This window comes from Amblyraja radiata, chromosome 18 (assembly GCF_010909765.2).
Source record: "Amblyraja radiata isolate CabotCenter1 chromosome 18, sAmbRad1.1.pri, whole genome shotgun sequence".
In the NCBI taxonomy this organism is placed as follows: domain Eukaryota; kingdom Metazoa; phylum Chordata; class Chondrichthyes; order Rajiformes; family Rajidae; genus Amblyraja; species Amblyraja radiata.
In genome coordinates this window covers 41,045,072-41,067,969 of record NC_045973.1, presented here as the reverse complement: position 1 = coordinate 41,067,969, position 22,898 = coordinate 41,045,072, and the positions used below count along the sequence as shown (strand labels likewise).

At 44.3% G+C, this 22,898-nt stretch overlaps 1 protein-coding gene across 1 annotated transcript in view; it reads left to right on the top strand.

The window, feature by feature from the left end:
- LOC116983439 (uncharacterized protein KIAA1257-like) overlaps positions 1-16,189 on the top strand; it is a 39,511-nt gene extending 23,322 nt beyond the window's left edge. Inside the window, exons 6-7 of the mRNA XM_033037217.1 lie at positions 1,427-1,490; positions 16,005-16,189. Of these exons, the coding sequence (XP_032893108.1) occupies positions 1,427-1,490; positions 16,005-16,119 (179 nt within the window). The 3' untranslated portion in view covers positions 16,120-16,189. The remainder of the gene's footprint in view (positions 1-1,426; positions 1,491-16,004) is intronic.
- Positions 16,190-22,898: the final 6,709 nt, after the last annotated feature.

Here is a 22,898-nt window from a genome sequence, read left to right as displayed (position 1 = left end):
TTTCTGTCTGGTAAACTTACTAATCAACTATCTGCAATTTCATCCACAATATAACAAGCAACAGAGGTCCAATCACTGATCCCTGCAGAACACTACATCGACCTCCATCCAGAATAATATACTTCTACCACTATCCTCTGTCTTCTATGGGTAACCCAGTAATACGGGGTAATACTTGTTCCATGAATATTGTAGGACTTTTTGTTTGAATGTGTTTATGGGATACAGCTAATAGAATGTTAGGTAACATTTCCTTTAATGTAGATTACCCTCCTAACATGCCCCTCAAATGAGTTTATTGGAAAATATCATGATAGAATGATCTTATGGGAATTCTTTAATATGACATTCAATCGAAAAAATTATAGTGTGGCGACACCTGGTGGCAACCCAAGGGCACAACGAACCCTCGGCTGTGGAAAGCGGCGTCTTGGTTTGGGAGGCGCTAGTCACGGGGTTGGTACCTGAGTTGGTATGTAAGGCCGGGCAATGCCCGTGACCTTGGAGGAGTAGGGAGCTGTATTGGAGAGAATAAACACATCTAGTGCATACAACTCGTGTCCGATTAGTTTTTGGCTGGGCTCCTGCGAGTCCCCGCTACAATAGCGTAATTAACAGTTAATGAAATTGCTGGAACTCACAAAACACACCATTTTATCTTTATTTCTACTGTCTGTTGAACTACACCAACCTTGCAACCCTTTTAGGTAATTGTAGCTGTTAAAACATATTAAAGATAGACACAAAATGATGGAGTAACTCAGTAGGTCAGGCAGCATCTCTAGAGAAAATGAATAGGTGACATTTCAGGTCGGGACCCTGCTTCAGACTGATTGTAGTAGGGAGAGTGGGGGAAAAACAGGATATATCAGGGCTGACAACAGATGACCTTGGGCAAGGAGGTTCCCCGATAGGCTGATTGTTGGATAGACAGGTGTGACCCCCAAGAGGAATACATAGTTGTGAACTGTGTAGCTGGTTAACAGACTTGTAGTGGGGGGAGGGAGGTTTGTGTAGAAGTTACCTAAAATTGGCGAATTCAATGTTCATTCCCTTGGAAGGCTTGGAAAATATGGGGTTCTATTCCTCCAATTTGCGTGTGGCTTCAATCCAGCATTGGAGGAGGCCCAGGACAGAAAGGTCAGTGTGGGAATGGGAAGGGGAGTTAAAGTGGTTATCAACTGGGAGATCCAGCAGGCCTTGGTGGACCGAGCATAAGTGTGCAGCGAAATTGTTTCCCAGTCTTTGTGTGGTCTCACCAATGTACAAGGCCCTACATTGGGAACAGTGCATATGGACCAAACATGGGCAGGTGGGATTAGTGTAGCTGGTACATGTTGGCCGGTGTGGGCACGTTGGGCCGAAGGACCTGTTTCCACGCTGTATCACTCTCAATGACTCTCCCGCTCTCTCGTTCTCTCTCTAGAATCACTTTCCACATTGGCCATTCCAGGAGTTGAAATAAATCTTGAAGATGAACAGCAACGGAGGTAAAATTGGCGTTCACTTTTTACACTGACCATTGCCATATTTGCACCGGACAATACAGGAAACCTGCCAAAAACTGGAGAGTACAGATGCTCCCCGACTTGCGTAAGGGTTACGTCCCATGGACACTTGCGTAAGTCAGATGTTACATAAGTCGGAAATAGAAGTACTACTGCATAAATCTACTATTCGACGTGTAGACTGAGTGTGAGGTCACCCGCGGAGACCAGGGGGGGAGCAGCCACAAGAACAGCTGACTGGCTGGCGGAAATGGCCGCATGTGACAGCACTGCTACCGAGACTACCGAGACGCACAACTCGGTAATAAAACGGTGGGCTTAATGAATTGCTTACGTGCAGTAAGTGCAAGTTTACGCAAGTCGCCTATAATGTAAGTTTGGGAGTACCTGTACCCAGTTTTATCATTATGAAAGTGTAATTAAGCATCAATTGATGAGTAACTCATCAGGTTGGGCAGCATCTCTGGAGATGTTTCAGGTCAGGACCCCTTGTCAGACTCCAACATTCATGTTGAATAATGTGTAGGAAAGAACTGCAGTTGCTGGTTTAAATTGAAGGTAGACACAAAGTGCTGGAGTAACTCAGCGGGACAGGCATGGGTGGAGAAGGAATGGGTGAAGTTTCGGGTTGACCCCCTTCTTCAGACTCGACCCGAAACGTCACCCATTCCTTCTCTCCAGAGATGATGCCTGTCCCGCTGAGTTACTCCAGCACTTTGTGTCTACCTTTGATATCGATTAACATTGGTTGTATGGCAGTATTGCACAATGGCACTGCGACACTTCATGAAACTGCCTTCAGTGTTGTTCGTATGCATAAAATTAAATAGTTTTAGAAGCAAATAATTTGTGATCACAAATTTTTCTTGATCATTCTGTCACCAGGATAACATTAGGGATTATCAAAATTGTGGCCAGTAGCCAATGTCATCACAAAGCATAGCATTCACTGTTTCTAAATTGGGAGTTTGTAACAATCATTTGGTCTTCCTGCACCTGGTACCTGAGTGTGGCTATTGTAGTAGTACACCAGCAGAACTGCTGCCTTAGGGTTCCAGGTTCAATCCTGTCCTTAGGTGCTGTTTGTGTGGAGTTTGCATGTTCTCCCTGTGACCTTGCAATTTCTCCTCAGTACTCTCCAGATTCTTTCCATGTCCCAAAAGGTTTGTAGGATAATCATCCATTGTAAATTGCCTCTAGTGTGAGTGTAGGTGATTGGTAGTAATTTGAGGGGGAGGGAGGGGAGATAAAATAAGACGAGTACAGTTAGGCCATGATGGTCAACATAGACTCAGTGGACCGATGCTCCCATCACTCTAACCTTCCATGTTTCAGGATTGTTGATGCATTAGTTGGTAATATTGCAAAGACCCAATACTGTTTGAGAGTAGTTATAACCATATCAGTTATTTACACAATACTCAGAAATGTATGCAGAAAATTATATCTAAGCCTTAATTTCAGAAAAGGTTCTTCAATAGGGTCATTCTATTGAATGTCCCAAATGGAACAGCGAATCATCTAACATTCATCGAAATGTTTCTGTGGAGTTTGCATGTTTTCCCTGTGACCTTGCTGATTCATTCATCTAAATGTTTGGGATAAGTATTTTGCCTCGCCAAGTGAAGGATTGTAATTGGAATGAAAGGACTTCTTCTTCTTGCGTATGGCGTGCACAGCCTAAAGTTGTAGGACAACTTGTTCTATTTGATCTTATTTGTTTGTGCATGCCGGGTTGATTGCATTCGTTGAAACAGGGCGGACCACGTGAAAGTTGCAATCTTCCACCCCGAGTGAAAGGATGTTAATTATCAGATATCCAAATGCTAAATTTATAAATACATCTGGGGATGAAAAACGTGTTGATCACAAATATTGGGAAATCGAGAATATTTGTGGCTGTGTTGAGAAACTATTGTTGAATTACTGCCTAGTTTTCCTTCATAACCATGCAGTTGTAGCTACGCCTGCCTCTTTGTCGGGTATGTCGAACAATCCTTGTTCGAGGCGTACCAGGGCCCCATCCCCGACCTCTACCTCCGCTACATTGACGACTGCTTTGGTGCCACCTCCTGCACCGACACACAACTGACTGACTTCATCCACTTCACCACTAACTTCCATCCGGCACTCAAATACACCTGGACCATTTCCGACACTTCCCTACCATTCCTTGACCTCACTATCTCCATCGCAGGTGATAGACTTCTGACCGACATCCACTATAAACCCACTGACTCCCATGGCTATCTGGACTACACTTCTGTGCTGCATCTTAGTGAAACCAGCCTGTTGCTGAAAGTGCTCCTCAGGTTGACCAATGTGTCATGGAGGGGGTGAGCTGTATTGACTAAGATGCTCTGCAGTTTGAGGAGCATCCTCCCCTCCAAGACCACCTCCCACGAATCCAACTACACTCCCAGGATGGAGCCAGCCTTCCCGATGAGTTTGTTAATCCTAACCAAACTGTAGGATGATATGGTCTGTTATTTTGACATTTATTTTTTGAATAGAACTCAGCAGCATAAGCTAGAGCTGTCACTGAGGCGGGTGCATGGGAAGGTCAGATGCTGGCTATATTTTCCAGAGATAATGTAAAGCAGGTGTTGGCAATTCCTTTGTACTGAAAATTGGCTGAGCTCTTGACATTTGGATTAATCATCTGTCAGCGATAAGTTTAAATATTTAACGGTTGGAGCATCAATGTTTTCAATCTCTAAAAAAATAATAAATTCTAGCTTTGCAATGAACATAATGGGATCATGGCCTTGTGATGTTTTTAAGTGGTCATTTGTATGTAATATAAAACATTGTCCACTTGGTTCATGAGGAGCAGGCAGACCAGCTTTACAGAATAATATTTTACAATGGACATACAATTGCTTGTCATTAATTTGCAGTCAGTTGAGTGAATATGACATTTGGATCTTTTCATTATCAGATATATCATTTGTTAGGAGATAATAAATATTGCTAAAGGGTTTAATTTTGTTCTCCATGGTTTCTCTTCGGTATTTGTTCTGACCAGGAATTTGTGTTTTACTCTAATGATGGTTTTGCAGCACAGTTTAGTCAGGCACAGTGCCTTTCTCATTGAGTTACTTCGTTGAATAACTCTAAGCTCAGTGCTAATTTACAACTTGTTCTGTTAGGTGATTATCAATATTAAACTATATCAATTGATTTCATTGCGGAATTTATCACAATAGAAGTCACCGTGTCCCTGTAACTGTTTGGTCATTTTTCTTTTTTTCCTTTTATGCCTTCTATAGAACATAAAAAAACAGAAAACAGTGCAGCACAGAACAGGCTCTTCAGCCCACGACATCTGCACTAACTATAAAGCCAATCTAAACTAATGACATTTGCCGACACAAGGTCCATATTCCTCTATTTCTGCTTGTTCTAGCATCTGCCCGGATGCCTCTTAAATGTTACTGTCATATTATACATTTCATCTATTTGGTTTAATATCTTTGTATGTGATTTTATTTGTGCTATTGTCAACAACCAAAGTCAGACAAGTTAATATCAACCACACAAAGTTTCCTAGATCTTCATGGCATCTTTCTTCAAAGGCAGCACAAGCATTATAGATAGGAGGGCTGTGATTGGAAACTGAATATTCCAGGATTTCGTTGCTTCAGGTGTGATAGAATTGGAGGGGCAAGAGGTGGAGGTGTTGCATTGCTTATCAGGGAAGATATTACAGCAGTGCTTTGGCAGGATAGATTAGAGGGCTCGTCTAGGTAGGCTATTCGGGTGGGACTGAGAAATGGGAAAGGGGTAGCAACACTTATAGGGGTGTATTATAGACCGCCAAATGGGGAGCGAGAATTGGAAGACCAAATATGTAAGGAGATCGCAGATATTAGTAGTAAGCACAAGGTAGTGATTGTGGGAGATTTCAATTTTCCACACATAGACTGGGAAACACATTCTGTAAATCGGCTGGATGGTTTGGAGTTTGTAAAATGTGTGCTGGATAGTTTTTTGCAGCAATATGTAGAGGTACCTACTAGAGAAGGGGTGGTGCTCGACCTCCTGTTAGGAAATGAGACGGGTCAGGTGGCAGAGGTATGCGTTGGGGAACAGTTCGGGTCCAGTGATCACAATACCATTAGTTTCAATATAATTATGGAGAGGGTCAGAACTGGACCTAGGGTTGAGATTTTTGATTGGAGAAAGGCTAACTTTGAGGAGATGCGAAAGGATTTAAAAGGAGTAAATTGGGACATTTTGTTTTATGGGAAAGATGTGGAAGAGAAATGGAGGACATAGGAACATAGAAACATAGAAAATAGGTGCAGGAGTAGGCCATTCGGCCCTTCGAGCCTGCACCGCCATTCAATATGATCATGGCTGATCATCCAACTCAGTATCCTGTACCTGCCTTCTCTCCATACCCCCTGATCCCTTTAGCCACAAGGGCCACATCTAACTCCCTCTTAAATATAGCCAATGAACTGGCCTCAACTACCTTCTGTGGGAGAGAATTCCACAGATTCACCACTCTCTGTGTGAAAAAAGTTTTCCTCATCTCGGTCCTAAAAGATTTCCCCTTTATCCTTAAACTGTGACCCCTTGTTCTGGACTTCCCCAACATCGGGAACAATCTTCCTGCATCTAGCCTGTCCAACCCCTTAAGAATTTTGTACGTTTCTATAAGATCCCCCCTCAATCTTCTAAATTCTAGCGAGTACAAACCGAGGACATTTAAAGGTGAAATTTTAAGAGTACAGAATCTTTATGTCCCTGTTCGGTTGAAAGGAAATAGTAAAAATTGGAAAGAGCCATGGTTTTCAAGGGAAATTGGACACTTGGTTCGGAAAAATAGAGATATCTACAATAATTATAGGCAGCATGGAGTAAATGAGGTGCTTGAGGAGTATAAAGAATGTAAAAAGAATCTTAAGAAAGAAATTAGAAAAGCTAAAAGAAGATATGAGGTTGCTTTGGCAGTAAGGTGAAAGTAAATTCAAAGGGTTTCTACAGCTATATTAATAGCAAAAGGATAACGAGGGATAAAATTGGTCCATTAGAGAGTCAGAGTGGACAGCTATCTGCAGAGCCAAAAAAGATGGGGGAGATCTTGAACAATTTCTTTTCTTCAGTATTCACTAAGGAGAAGGATATTGAATTATGTGAGGTAAGGGAAACAAGTAGAGTAGCTATGGAAACTATGAGATTCAAAGAAGAGGAAGTACTGACACTTTTGAGAAATATAAAAGTGGATAAGTCTCCAGGTCCGGACAGGATATTCCCTAGGACATTGAGGGAAGTTAGTGTAGAAATAGCAGGGGCTATGACAGAAATATTTCAAATGTCATTAGAAACGGGAATAGTGCCGGAGGATTGGCGTACTGCGCATGTTGTTCCATTGTTTAAAAAGGGTTCTAAGAGTAAACCTAGCAATTATAGACCTGTTAGTTTGACGTCAGTGGTGGGCAAATTAATGGAAAGGATACTTAGAGATGATGTATATAAGCATCTGGATAAACAGGGTCTGATTAGGAACAGTCAACATGGATTTGTGCCTGGAAGGTCATGTTTGACTAATCTTCTTGAATTTTTTGAAGGGGTTACTCGGGAAATTGATGAGGGTAAAGCAGTGGATGTTGTATATATGGACTTCAGTAAGGCCTTTGACAAGGTTTCTCATGGAAGGTTGGTTAAGAAGGTTCAATTGTTGGGTATTAATGGTGGAGTAGCAAGATGGATTCAACAGTGGCTGAATGGGAGATGCCAGAGAGTAATGGTGGATGACTGTTTGTCAGGTTGGAGGCCAGTGACTAGTGGGGTGCCACAGGGATCTGTGTTGGGTCCACTGTTGTTTGTCATGTACATCAATGATCTGGATGATGGTGTGGTAAATTGGATTAGTAAGTATGCAGATGATACTAAGATAGGTGGTGTTGTGGATAATGAAGTAGATTTTCTAAGTCTACAGAGAGATTTATGCCAGTTGGAAGAGTGGGCTGAAAGATGGCAGATGGAGTTTAATGCTGATAAGTGTGAGGTGCTACATCTTGGCGGGACAAATCAAAATAGGACGTACATGGTAAATGGTAGGGAATTGAAGAATGCAGTTGAACAGAGGGATCTGGGAATAGCTGTGCACAGTTCCCTGAAGGTGGAATCTCATGTAGATAGGGTGGTAAAGAAAGCTTTTGGTGTGCTGGCCTTTATAAATCAGAGCATTGAGTATAGAAGTTGGGATGTAATGTTAAAGTTGTACAAGGCATTGGTGAGGCCAATTCTGGAGTATGGTGTACAATTTTGGTTGCCTAATTATAGGAAGGATGTCAACAAAATAGAGAGAGTACAGAGGAGATTTACTAGAATGTTGCCTGGGTTTCAGCAACTAAGTTATAGAGAAAGGTTGAACAAGTTAGGTCTTTATTCTTTGGAGCGCAGAAGGTTAAGGGGGGACTTGATAGAGGTCTTTAAAATGATGAGAGGGATAGACAGAGTTGACGTGGATAAGCTTTTCCCACTGAGAGTAGGGAAGATTCAAACAAGAGGACATGACTTGAGAATTAAGGGACAGAAGTTTAGGGGTGACATGAGGGGGAACTTCTTTACTCAGAGAGTGGTGGCTGTGTGGAATGAGCTTCCAGTGAAGGTGTTGGAGGCAGGTTCGATTTTATCATTTAAAAATAAATTGGATAGTTATATGGATGGGAAAGGAATGGAGGTTTATGGTCTGAGTGCAGGTAGATGGGACTAGGGGAGAATACGTGTTCGGCATGGACTAGAAGGGCTGAGATGGCCTGTTTCCGTGCTGTAATTGTTATATGGTTATATGATTATCACTCTGTCATTGACATCAAAGTACAGGGTTATACTTTGAAGTTTATGCTTGCGTTACATAGGTTTTATGAACCACATTTACTCCAAAGCAAACCATTGCCTAATGATCCCTCATTCCATCATTTCTTTCTCGCACTAGGAATTGAAAACTTTTCTGGATTTAATATTAGGGAAGGTGTCCAAAAGATGTATCAGAGTGTGTTTGAATGGATTGTCTTGAAGAATGAGAGGTAAAAAGGAAGAATGATTTTGGGAGGCAAAGTGGTGGGAGGAATGAACATGTTAAGTCACCAGAATTGGAGAAGTGTGGATAGCTTGGGTGGTTGTATGCTGATATGGTTAGCCGCAACAACAACCGCACTAACCGTATCATTGATGGGTGAAGAAGGGCTTGTTGGTGCGGGGTGGCATCGGAAGCCAGGACTGGTGAGGCCTTGCGAGTCAGGATGGCGTCAGGCAGGTCCGTGCACTATATCCAAAATCCGTCATAAAGGGGTCTGTGAAAACAAGGGTTTACTGTATATAAAAAGTGAGGACAGAGTGGGCGTTGGACTGCTGTAAAATGATGCTGGAGAAGGAGTAATGGGAACAAATAAATGGCAGATGTACTAAGTAATATTTTTGCATCAGTCTTCACAGTGGAAGACAGCAGCAATGTGCCAGAAATTCAAGAGATCAGGGGGCAAAAGTAAGCGTTGCTGAAGAGAATCTGCTTGGGAATCACAAATGAACCTCCACTGTTTAAGAAAGGAGCGAGGAAAAATAAAATAAAATATAGGTCAGGTGATCTGACTTCAGTGGTTGGTAAAATTTTAGAGTCCATTCTTGAGGATGAGGGTTTGGCGTATTTGGAAGCACATGATAAAATAGGCCAAAGTCAACATGGTTTTGTTAAGGGGAAACCTTGCTTGACAAATCTGTTGGAGTTTTGAGGAGGTAACAAGCAGGATAGACAATGGCGAGTTAGTGGATGTTGTTTACTTGGATTTTCAGAAGGTCTTTACCACACGTGAAACTGCTAAACAAGATAGGAGCCCGTGAGATTAGAGGCAAGGTACTAGCATGGATAGGAAATTGGCTGACTGCAGGGCTGCCAACATTGTGTGAGAGTTGGGAGTGAGAAATTGCGAGAGACCAAGCCCGAGGGAGCATAGTGACCGGGGGGGGGGGGGGAGGGGTGTCCCCCTCCCATTGGTACGGAACATTTGCATTTTTCAGCTTGAAATTGTGCAATATGGTACATACTGTAGCGAGTCTTTTAACTTACACTTGAATGCAATATATATGCTTTAAATTGGATTGGAGTGTTTTTGAAAATGGGGGAGGCTGTGTGATCACTGATCACTGGCCTTGGGGGTACCCGGTGAGGGAGTGGAGCAACTGAGTGAGGAGAGGGTGTGGAAGAAGGGTGTCCCTCCTCCCAAGGTAGGAACGTTTTGAAATTTGATGTATTAAAATCATGTTTTAGTGCACTGTAGAAGTATGATTTCAATGTTTTTTGTATGAAGTATTTTTAAGAGGTAACTTTTTAAGGGGTAACTTTATCCACACAAAGGGTGATGGGTGTAATGAACAAGCTGTGCCAGAGGAGGTAGTTGAGGCAGGGACCATCCCAACATTTAAGAAAAAGTTAGATTGATACATGGATAGGACAGGTTTGGAGGTATGGACCAAAAGCAGGTGGCGTAGCTGGGACATGTTGGCGGGTGTGGGCAAGTTGCGCCGAAGGGCCTGTTTTCACGCTATGACTACATTATGCCTCCACCATGCATGAATGCTTCAAAATCAAGTGATCGAGTTTTATTGCCATATACTCAAGCATAGAAACATAGAAAATAGGTGCAGGAATAGGCCATCGGCCCTTCGAGCCAGCACTGCCATTCAATGTGATCATGGCTATTCATCTAAAATCAGTACCTCTTTCCTGTTTTTTCCCCATATCCCTTGATGTTGTTAGCCCCAAGAACTAAATGTAACTCTCTCTTGAAAACATCCAGTGAATTGGCCTGCACTGCCTTCTGTGGCAGAGAATTCCACAGATTCACAACTCTCTGCGTTAAGAAAGTTTGTTCTCATCTCAGTCCTAACTGCCCCCCCCCCCCCCCCCCCCCCTTTATTCCTAAACTGTGACCCATGGTTCTGAACGCTCCCAACATCGGGAACATTTTTCCTGCAGTTACAGTAAGTGAAAATCTAGCAGGCAAGCAGGATGCTTTCACCAACCACCCCCATTTGAAGGCCACTATCTTCCACCGTTTCTACCCAGTGCTTGGTACTTACTTCCAGCAGCCACTGGTTGTCCTCCAGGATGCACCGAGCCTCAGCCTGATTCATGCCGGTCACCTGGGCAAATTCAGCACAGAGACTCTCACGGCAGCGGCGCAACGCTTCGACACCTCCGACGGCCCGGGACTCTTGCACTGAGGCTGCTCAGTGAGCGACTCACCAGCCCGGCAAACACTCGCCAGCCCCGCTCCCCGTCCGCATCTGTCCCCGCCGCTGCTTCCGCTTCCAACACCCGCGGCCCATGCAGTTGATATGAGTTTTGAAATTTTCGTTGATCACAGAATTTCTCACAACAGAGCGAGAGAAATTTGTGATCAGCGTGAGAATTTGGTGAAATGCATGATTCTCACGCTCAATGCATGGGAGTTGGCAGCCCTGCCTCTCTATCCCCCTCTACCCCTCTCTTTCTCCCTCTCTCTCCCTCTCTCTCTCTCGCCCTCTCTCCCTCACTCTCTCCCCCTCCCTTTCTTCTCTCTCCCTCCCTCTTCTCTCTCCCCCCTCTCTCTCTCCTCTCTCTCCCCCTCGCTTCCCCCTCTCCCTCCCCCCTCTCTCTCTCTTTCTCCGCCCCCCCTCTCTATCTTCCCCTCTCTCGCCCTCTCCACACACTATCCCCTCTCTCCCCCCTCTCTGTCTCTCTCTCTTCCCCCTCTCTCTCATCTCTCTCTCCTCCTTTCTCTCCCTCTCTCTCCCCCATTTCTCCCTCCCTCCTCACTCTCCCCCTTGCTCTCTCTCCCCTCTCTCTTTCTCCTCTGTCTCTATCTCCTCTTTCTTTGCCTCCCCCATCTCTCTCTCTTCCCCCCGTTTCTCTCTTTCCCCCTCTCTCCCTCTTCCCCCTCTCTCTTTTACCATCTATCTCTCTTCCCCCTCTCTCTCCCACCCTCTCCACCCCCTCTCTCTCTTCCCTCTTCTTCTCCCTCTCACCCCTTTCTCTCTTCCCCTTCTCTCCCACCTCACTCACCCCCCATACTCTCCCCTACCTCTCTCTCTCCCCCCCCATCCCTCTTCTCTCTCTCTCTCCATTCACTCCCCCTCTGTCTCTCCCCTCTGTCTCTCCCCTCGCTCTCTCCCCACTGTCTCCCTGTCTCCGTCCCCTCTCTCGCTCCACCTCCCTTTGAGAGTCTGTCCCTTTGGCACAGAGACTCGGGCGGCAGCGGCGCAATGCTTCCGACGGCTCCGCGGCCTGGGACTCTCGCACTGGAGCTGCTCCATGGCCGGAGCTGCAGCGAGAGAGACTCAGCAGCCCCGCAAACACTCGACAGCGCCGGCTCCCCGCATCTGTCCCCGCAAACACTCGCCAATCCCGGCTCCCCGCATCTGTTCCCGCCGCTGGTTCTGCTCTCATCCCTCCCTCAGCCCCGACTCTCCAACACCCGCGGACCATGCAGTTTATCCGAGTTTTGACATTTTCGTTTTCTGGCCATGTTTGCGGATAATGTGAAGATAGGTGGAGGGGTACCTAGTGTTGAGGAAGCAGGGAGGCTGCAGAAGGGCTTGGACAGGTTTGGAGATAGAAATGACAAATGGAATACAGTGTGGCGATGTATACGGTCATGAACTTTGGTAGATGAAATAAAGAAGTAGACTACTTTCTAAATGGAGAGTGGATTCAGAAATCAGAGGTGCAAAGGGACGGGAGTTCTGGTGCAGGATTCCAAAAAGGTTAATCTGCAGGTTGAGTTGGCGGTAAGGAAGGCCAATCCAATTGTACAATATAAAAGCAAGGATGTATATGGAGGCGTTATTAAGTACTGATGAGGCAACATTTGAAATATTGTGAGCAATTTTGGGCCTCATACCTGAGGAAGTTGGTTGGTTTTGGCGATGTTCAGAGGAGGTTTACAAGAATGATTCCGGGGACGATTGAGTTAATGTATGAGGAGAGTTTGAAGGCTCTGGGCCTGTACTCACTAGAGTTTAGATCTCATTGAAAACTACCGGTCAATGAAAGGCCTAGATAGAGTAGACAGGGAAAGGATGTTTCCAGTAATGGGAGGATTTAGAACCAGAGGGCACAGCATCAGAATACAAGAATCCTCAAAAGGAGATGTGGAGGAATTTATTTAGCCAGAGGGTGATGAATCAGTGGAATTGCCATTGACGGCTGTGGAGTCCAAATATTGGGTATTTTGAAGATGGAGATTGACAGGGTCTTGATTTGCAAGGGCATCAAAGGTTATGGGGTGGAGGGGGGGGGGGGAAGGATGGGCTGAATGGCCTAATTCTGCCCCTATGTTTTATGGCCTACGTCCACTATTATCAGTTACAATGCATTACAGACCCAAAACAATTGCGATGTGAAGGTTTTTCCTTCTCATTCGTTTGCTAAGCCACATCCCCTTATTCTTGGCCCTCTTATTAATAGGAACAGATCCTCTATACTTTGGGGCGACAAAGTGGCGCAGCGGTACAGTTTCAGCGCCAGAAACACGGGTTCGATCCCGTCTACGGGTGCTTTACCGTACGGAGTTTGTACTTTCTCCCCATGACCACATGTGTTTTCTCCGAGATCTTCGATTTCCTCCCACACACCAAAGACGTAAGGGTTTGTAGGTTAATTGACTTGGTATAAATAAAAATTGTCCCTAGTGTGTGTAGGATAGTGTAATGTGCGAGAATCGCTGGTTGGCGCAGATTCGATGGGCCGAAGGGACTGTTTCCTCACTGTATCTGTGAACTCAACTAAAGTAAACTCTGCCTAGGTTCTAAATGATTCTAAATTAATTGATAAGATTCCCTCACAACCTTTTCTGTTAAAGGTAGATATAATAATAAAACAATGATGAGTCGTGGTAGAGAAGCTTGTGTGAACCTGAGATCCTGAGAGCTATGCCATCTGGAGCTGTGCTCCTGGCAGCGCCACCCCTGGCGGTAAGGTCGAGGGGGAGGACTCTGACCAAGAGCAATCCAACCAAGACCTCAACGGTGGAACAGGCGGAGGATGATGGCTGACCTTAGTGGAGCGTCACAATGGCTGGGAAGGCAGACGAAGGCTGCAGCAGAAACGGGTCTCCGGTTGTCTTGGATTCCATGCCACTGGATCTGTCAAGGACCGTGTGGTGGCTGTCTGTGCACCAGTCTCCCCACGTTAAACAAGGTCATGCACTGGTGTCCTCCAACCCTGGAGACACCCATGGTCAGCCAAGACTGAGGGGGGCCTAAGAGCATGGCAGCATCTGTGGGAAATGGGTGTGAAAGAAGCGATTAGTTCAGGAGTCTGATAGCAGTGGCGAAAAAGTTGTTCTTAACTCTGGCTGGGGCTTCAAGCTCGTGTATCTCCTCCCAAAAGGTAGAAGATGAAAAGGTAAGGCCTGTGTGGTAAGCATCTTTGAAGATACTTCCAGCCACCCTGATGCAACACACTGTGAAAATGGACTGGATGGAAGAAAGTGACAATCTTGTGATGGACCGGCTGTGTTCACCACTCTTTGCAAGTTCAGATGGGCGGCACATTAGCGTAGGGATAGTGTTACTGACTTACAGCGCCAGAGACCCGGGTTCAATCCTGACTACGGGTGCTGTCTGTAAGGAGTTTGTGCATTCTTCCTGTGACAGTGTAGGTTTTCTCCGGGTGCTCCGGTTTCTACCCACATTCCAAAGATGTGCAGGTTTGTAGGTTAATTGACTTCTGTTAATTGTCCCTAGTGTGTAGGAAACAACTAGTGTGCAGGTGATTGCAGGTCGGAGTTGTAGTGTGTATAATGGTAAGTGTACCTTTAAGAAATGAGTACTAGATGGTGTGATTTGAGTCATGTGCATATCTTATCAGTCTCGTGAATATGTGTTGGAGTTTTGCACAGTGTACTTTTGTAAAATAATAAAGACCCATACTGGCAACTGCTTGACTGAAACCTGTGATTATTTCTGTCTACATCCCACAACCGTAATTTCTTACAGGCATGGACTCTGGGCCAAAGAACCTGTTTCCATGCTGTATCTCTAAACTAAACTAAACTAAGATGGCCAAGAGCTGAGTAGTTGCCATACCTGGCTGTGATACATCCTATCAGAGCACTTTCTATTGTGCAAATGTAGACGATCAAGAAAATCGTCATGGAACCATTTATAGGTGTGTAGAGTAGGGGTCAGAGTACGTAACCCTGAGGACCAGCAGTGTTGAGGGTCAGGACGGAGGAAATGTTATGATCAGTATTAATCGACTGAGGTCTGTTAGTCAGAGAGTCCAGAAGCCAGATGTAGGCCAAGGTCCAAGCCTTTCAGTATTCGGTAAGTTTCAATGAGGTCACCCCTCATTCTTGGGTTCAGTATTAGTATCAATATTAGAATACTGAAAGGCTTGGATAGAATGGAGGTGGAGAGGATGTTTCCACTAGTGGGAGAGTCTAGGACTACAGGTCATAGCCTTAGAATTAAAGGACGCTCTTTTAGGAAGGAGATGAAGAATTAATTTTGTCAGAGGGTGGTGAATCTGCAGAATTCTTTGCCACAGAAGGCTGTGGAGGCCAAGTCAGTTGATATATTTAAGGCAGAGATAGATAGATTCTTGATTAGTACAGGGGTCAGAGGTTATGGGGAGACGGCAGGAGAATGGGGTTAGGAGGGAGAGATAGATCAGCCATGATTGAATGGCGGAGTAGACTTGACGTGCCGAATGGCCTATTTCTACGCCTATCACTTATGACATTATAACCTTATGATTATGGTGCTGGAGGTTGCGCTGTTATCAATGAATAGCATCCTGACACCCAGTTCTTCTTGTCAAGGTGATTCAGTGCTCAATGTAGTGCAAGGGGGATGGCTTCCTCTGTAGACCTATTTGTTCCTGCATGCATATCTCAAGGGGTATAAGTTCTCCAGGGGACTGGTGGCCATAGCCAATCTTTCAAAGCACTTCAATATGGCTGAGGTTAGGGCGAGTAGGTGGCAGCTTTACCTATCTGGGGGCAAATGATGAAGGTTTCCTTGAAGGAGATGGGGACAGTAGACCATTGAAGTGAGAGGTTGAAGATATCGGCAAAGATTATAGCCAGTTGATCGGCGCAGGACTTCAGAACCCATCCCAGGACGCCATCTGGGCTGTCTCCTTTCCGAGACTCTGCTTTCCGTGATTATTACCATATTATCATAGTTGTCAATATCACCGTTTGGCTGAAACTGTATAAGCAGCTGTATAAACATATAACTGTTTCAATAAATCACATGCAGATTGTAATGAACTTGAACCCTGATATCTGATAATTTTATATCATGTGATGTTATGTTTTGCAAGTAATATACATGGTTGGTAGAAGTTACCGTGGGCAATAGTTACCTACAGCATTATAAAAAACCTTAAAATACGCACGTAAAATTTCACACCTACTAATAAATCTGTCATATTGTAATGTGCACGATTTAAATGACACTCTAACTATCATGTGATTGGTTGTTCACTGTCAGGAAAATCTGTGCAGATCTAAAGGCAAATAAATCAATCAAGTTGACACGTGGAAAAACGCAATCATCAAATCGGATGATTACAAAGGGAATCAAAACAATCAAAGAAGGTACGTAAATATAAATGTTGTACCTTCAGCTAAAGACAAAGAAAGTTTTTGGGAGTTATTTTTCATCTCCTAGCAGGAAGCAGGCAGGAGCTGAGCAGGACGACACGCGGGGAATGGCCACACTGTGGAGTCAACAAATAACCTTTTCACTTTCTGAGCCGCTCCACATCTTCACAGCTTGAGGCAAGCTGCTAGCATAAAATCTCATTTCCCAGAGGCAAATTGCTATTTAATTGGAGGGAATCTGCTTCCAAGATGGCGTCCAACCCAGGCAACTATTTTTATTCTTGTCACAGAAGCAGATCTACAATCACATATTACAATCGCTCCACACTCTTGAGTCTGAAAAAGGGTCTCGACCCAAAACATCACCCTTTCCTTCTCTCCAGAGATGCTGCCTGGCTTGCTGAGTTACTCCAGCATTTTGTGTCTATCCACACTCTCAAATCTCTACTCTGCAGCAACATTTCTTCACTAAATATTATTCCCTTATCATGTATCTTTACACTGAAAATTGATCGATTGTAAACATGTATTGACTTTCTGCTGACTGGATAGCACGCAACGAAAACTTTTCACCGTACCACAGTACACGTGACAATAAACTAAACTAAATTAAACAAAAGTAAAGAAATTAAGCACTGCTGCAGAGTATCGTATATGTTTCTTATAAGTAAGAGGTGGACTAAACAAGGGAAGGAACACCTCTGGCTGACACATATTTGAGGAGGTTTGGGGATTTAAGAGGCAGCCATGGTTGATACAAATACATCGATAGATGCCCCTGAATCCCAAAATCCTGGGGCGCCACGCGCGACCGCGCGTCACTGCCTACGCCACCATGCCTCACAACGTGCCTTGCGCGTGTAATGCACGCCATGCGCGCATCGTGTGTCACGACACGCACGTCGTGCGTCGTGATGCGTAAATTATGTTGCGTAAATGACGCGCAAATGACGCACAAGTGGGACAGGCCCTTTACTTATCTCTTGGACATAGCTGCAGTGACTTCTTGTGCTTTCCATGCCATGGTAATCTGGCCCACAGATGTAAAAAATCTTTGCCATTGTACATATGAACACAATTTCACACTTCTTGCCTAAGAATCCGATACACAACCAAAGGAGACAAGCAACCCTGCACTCGCTTGTCGATAGAGAAGATACCACCGTCAACATCATTGGAAGTTTCGTAACATTCAGGCAACAGAATGATTATCTGAAGGCTTAAATTGGCCATTCATTAAAGATGTTACTTGACCAATGGATAAGATCTTAACAGAATCTCCATTTGAGTTTGGTGAATCATTTACCCTTTGGTCTTGAGTAGCCATTCTGAAGAATCCTACAACTAGTGCAAGCCTGCCTTACTACTTCTCAGGGTTGAGATGAGAATGAATACACTTATTCCAGAGACTAAACAAGGCTCAGGGCTATTCACTAAGTGCATACTGATTTACAGTGGCTTGCAAAAGTTTTCATACCCCTTGAACTTTTCCACATTTTGTCACGTTACAACCACAAACGTAAATGTATTTTATTGGGATTTTATGTGATAGACCAACACAAAGTGGTGCATAATTGTGAAGTGGAAGGAAAATGATACATGGTTTTCAAATTTTTTTACAAATAAAAAACTGAAAAGTGTGGCGTGCAAAAGTATTCAGCCCCCTTTACTCTGATACCCCTAAATAAAATCCAGTGCAACCAATTGCCTTCAGAAGTCACCTAATTAGTAAATAGAGTCCACTTGTGTGTAATCTAATCTCAGTATAAATACAGCTGTTCTGTGAAGGCCTCAGAGGTTTGTTAGAGAACAGTAGTGAACAAACAGCATCATGAAGCCCAAGGAACACACCAGACAGGCCAGGGATAAAGTTGTGGAGAAGTTTAAAGCAGGGTTAGGTTATAAACAAATATCCCAAGCTTTGAACATCTCACGGAGCACTGTTCAATCCATCATCCGAAAATGGAAAGAGTATGGCACAACTGCAAACCTACCAAGACATGGCCGTCCACCTAAACTGGGAGAGCACTGATCAGAGAAGCAGTCAAGAGGCCCATGGTAACTCTGGAGGAGCTGCAGAGATCCACAGCTCAGGTGGGAGAATCTGTCCACAGGACAACTATTAGTCGTGCACGCCACAAATCGGGTCTTTATGGAAGAGTGGCAAGAAGAAAGCCATTTTTGAAAAAAAGCCATAAGAAGTCCCGTTTGCAGTTTGCCACAAGCCATGTGGGGGACACAGCAAACATGTGGAGGAAGGTGCTCTGGTCAGATGAGACCAAAATTGAAGGTTTTGGCCTAAATGCAAAACGCTATGTGTGGCGGAAAACTAACACTGCACATCACCCTGAACACACCATCCCCACTGTGAAACATGGTGGTGGCAGCATCATGCTGTGGGGATGCTTTTCTTCAGCAGGGACAGGGAAGCTGGTCAGAGTTGATGGGAAGATGGATGGAGCCAAATACAGGGCAATCTTGGAAGAAAACCTGTTAGAGTCTGCAAAAGACTTGAGACTGGGGCGGAGGTTCACCTTCCAGCAGGACAACGACCCTAAACATACAGCCAGAGCTACAATGGAATGGTTTAGATCAAAGCATATTCATGTGTTAGAATGGCCCAATCAAAGTCCAGACCTAAATCCAATTGAGAATCTCTGGCAAGACTTGAAAATTGCTGTTCACAGACACTCTCCATCCAATCTGACTGAGCTAGAGCTATTTTGCAAAGAAGAATGGGCAAAAATTTCAGTCTCTAGATGTGCAAAGCTGGTAGAGACATACCCCAAAAGACTTGCAGCTGTAATTGCAGCAAAAGGTGGTTCTACAAAGTATTGACTCAGGGGGGCTGAATACTTTTGCATGCCACACTTTTCAGTTTTTTATTTGTAAAAATATTTGAAAACCATGTATCATTTTCCTTCCACTTCACAATTATGCACCACTTTGTGTTGGTCTATCACATAAAATCCCAATAAAATACATTTACGTTTGTGGTTGTAACGTGACAAAATGTGGAAAAGTTCAAGGGGTATGAAAACTTTTGCAAGCCACTGTATATTGGAGAAAGTCCCTTTGTTCAAGAGATTTATTGTGATATGCACAAATACTTATTTATTTAGCTCAAATAGAGCATAGGCAAAGAAGCTGTGGACATGCGTGACCATGACTACCATGGTTATTGAAGTGTGCGCTATAAAATTTATTCTTGGTTGTGATATATCCTTCAGTTACTGCCCAGGTAACTTAAGTTTCTAAGGTACACAAAAATGCTGGAGAAACTCAGCGGGTGCAGCAGCGTCTATGGAGCGAAGGAAATAGGTAACGTTTTGGGCCGAAACCCTTCTTCAGACTGATAGGGAGTGGCGGGGAGAAGGAAGGAAAAAGGAGGAGGAGGAGCCCGAGGGCTGGGGGATGGGAGGAAACAGCTCGAGGGCTAAGGAAGGGGAGGAGACAGCAAGGGCTAACAAAATTGGGAGAATTCAATGTTCATGCCCGCCGGATGCAGGCTCCCCAAGCAGAATATGAGGTGCTGTTCCTCCAATTTCCGATGTTGCTCACTCTGGCAATGGACCCAGGACAGAGAGGTCGGATTGGGAATGGGAGGGGGAGTTGAAGTGCTGAGCCACCGGGAGGTCAGGTAGGTTGACTTAAGTTTCTGTCCGTATTTCTGCCCAAAACTTGTGGGTGTGTGGTCCTGGATCCAAACATTGTGATTGCTTTCTGTGATGAGAAAATAATCCCTATGCTCATTGGAAAAAGAGCAAATTGAAAGAGTTCTCTTTATGATTATTCCTCCTTCTCCTCCTCCTGTAACGCAAGAAACGAGGTGAAATACCAAAACAACACTTAATTGCGCATTATATATTTATTGAAATATATGCTTTCAAATATTTTGTCTAAAGAAGCAAGTTCCAGTGAAGTAATTATCTCAAATGCCTTCTACCAGAGAGGAAGGGAAAACTCCTTAACTGGCAGATGTATGACCACCTTAGAACCCGTTATCCACGTTTGATGAACGCGATCAACATGTGGTGTTGTCAGTATATAATAGTAAGATTAAACGAGAACTTACCAGTTTGAAGTTTGATCTGTATTTTATGAGGAGTTACGATGAGGGATTACGTGAAGACCCCGTCCAGCACGCATGTGCGACATACTTCAAAGCAGCGGTGTGGAATCACAGAAACAACACAATAATTGAAATAAACATAGTAAAGATAAGGAGAACTAAGTTACCATTGATCTCTATAATTGAGGGTGGGAGTGGAGGGCACGTAATCCCTCATCGTAACTCCTCATAAAATACAGATCAAACTTCAAACTGGTAAGTTCTCGTTAAATCTTACTATTTTACTTCGGAGTCACGTGAGTGACTACGTGAAGATTTTAAAGCTCTGTGATTTCAAACCGTGTAACAGTTCACACTTCACTCGCTGCCGAAGTCATCCAAAGGAGGAAGTATGTTATCGTAATCAACCATGAATCTGTTTATAAACCAATAATGGTATTTATTTGAAAACAATTACAACGAAAAATAATGCTCCCCCGGGCTTAAATTATATGTTTGCAGAGTCCAAAATTCTTTCTGCAAATAAAACAGGTTCTGCTAACGGCTTGTCGTAGAACGTTTGAAAGGTTCTCTACATGGACCACCCCGCTGTTGCCAGGATGTGGTCTAATGGCACGTCCATTCTTTTAGCCGCCGACGTGGATGCTGCCCTGGTGGAGTGAGATGTGTAAATGTCAGTATCCACTCCAGCAGCTCCCAGTACCTGTTTGAGCCATCTAGAGATGGTTTGGCTCGACACCCGACCATGTGGTTTTTTGTGGCTGACCCATAGAGCTTTTTCTCTCCCTCGGGAATCTTTAGTTGTGTTGATGTATAACAGCAAATGAGTCATGACACATAAACGGGGGTCAGGTGGGCACGCCCAGAATTCCATAATAAGACCTGAAGTTCCTGGTCTGCTCTGTTTTACCAGCTCCTGAATGGTGAATGTTATTTGGTCTGGTGTTATGACCATGTTGTCCAGTCTGAGTAAGTGAAGGGACTGGACCCTTTGTGCTGAGACTAGCGCCATCAGCATGACTGTTTTCGGGTTAGCTGTTCCAGAGTGAGGGATCTGGCTGGTGACCATCCCCTTAGGTATGTCAGGACAACACTGACATCCCAGATCTTGGTGTACCTAGGTCTTGGGGGATTTGAATTGAAGATCCCTCTCATTAATTTGATCACCAGCGGATGAGACCCTATGGCCTGTTGTCCTGGTGCCTGTCTTCGGTAGGCTGACAGTGCACTTCTAGCACAATTGATAGCGCTATAGCTCAGACCTTCATCATGGTGAAGGCTGGCCAGGAACTCCAGTACATTTGTTATGGTGGTTGATGAGTAGGTTGTCCCTGTTCTCGAGCAGTATGTTTCCCATTTTCTTATGCTCGAGAGGTATTGTTTCTTGGTGGAAAGTCGGTGAGATGCTGTCATTGTGTCCATGGTCCTGTTTGATAATCCCAGGTCCAGCAAAGGTCTTTTTAGAATCTGCAACCCAGTAGGTTAATCCTGTCATGGCATGGGTGACTTTCGCCTGATACTGGGTGAATCAGTAGATCTGGTCCACTGGGAATGGCCATTGGTGTTTCAATGACCCTGTCAAGGACCACTGGGAACCATGGCTGTGTAGGCCAGTCGGGTACTACCAAAATGCCTGAAGCAGAGTCCATCTGTATTTTGCGTAGTACCCGACTGATGAGGCAGAAGGGGGGAAAGGCATAGAAAAAATAGTTCCCCCAGTCCAGCGCGAATGCATTCATCGCCGCTGCCTCAGGGTCTGGTTCCCAAACGACATACATCGGTACCTGGTGATTCAGTCGGGATGCAAAGAGATCGATATCTGGTGTGCCATATTGCTTTGTAATTTCAGCAAATACTTTGGGGTTTAACATCCATTCGGTGTTATCATTAAACTTGCGTGACCTGGTGTCTGCCGCTGTATTTCGCTTACCTGGTAGGTAAGTTGCTGATAGCCAAATATGTTTATCGAACCACCATTGCCAGATTGTGTTGACCAAATTGTCACATGATATCGATTTTATCCCGCCCATATGGTAAATATAGGCCACCACTGTGGTATTATCAATCTGCAAACGAACATGCAAATGGAGCATATTTGTACAATATGCTTTTAAACCATAGAACGCACCCAACATTTCCAAATAGTTTATGCCCAGTGTCTGTAGTAGTGATGATTCTAGATTAGTCCATCTACCACCTGTGCTGGATATGGTATTAGTTGCTCCCCAGCCTTGAGCACTGGCATCTGTTTGTATAGTTAATGTTGGGTTATTGATGATGATAGGACTGGAACTATGCCAAATGTTCTCTATCCACCATTGTAACTCAGATATTGCTTCAATGGGCAATTTCATGGTTCGGTCAAAATGACCTGCATGTCGTTTTAACGCTTGCACCTTTGCTCTTTGTAAGTTTTGATAGTGCAAAGGTCCAAACTGGGTAGCTGGAAATGCTGCTACTATTTTCCCAATTACCCTTGCCACTTGTCAGATGGTTAGTCGATTGTTAACCATGAATTTGTTACACGTTTGTGCCAATTCTGCTGATTTCTCTTTTGGCAATGTTACAGACATGTGGACTGAGTTAATTGTGAATCCCAGATAGTCCATAGTTGTGGATGGCGTCAGCTTAGATTTATCTGGATGTATGACAAAACCCAAGGTTTCAAATAAATGTCTAGTAGCTAAGACAGCTAAATATCAAAATATC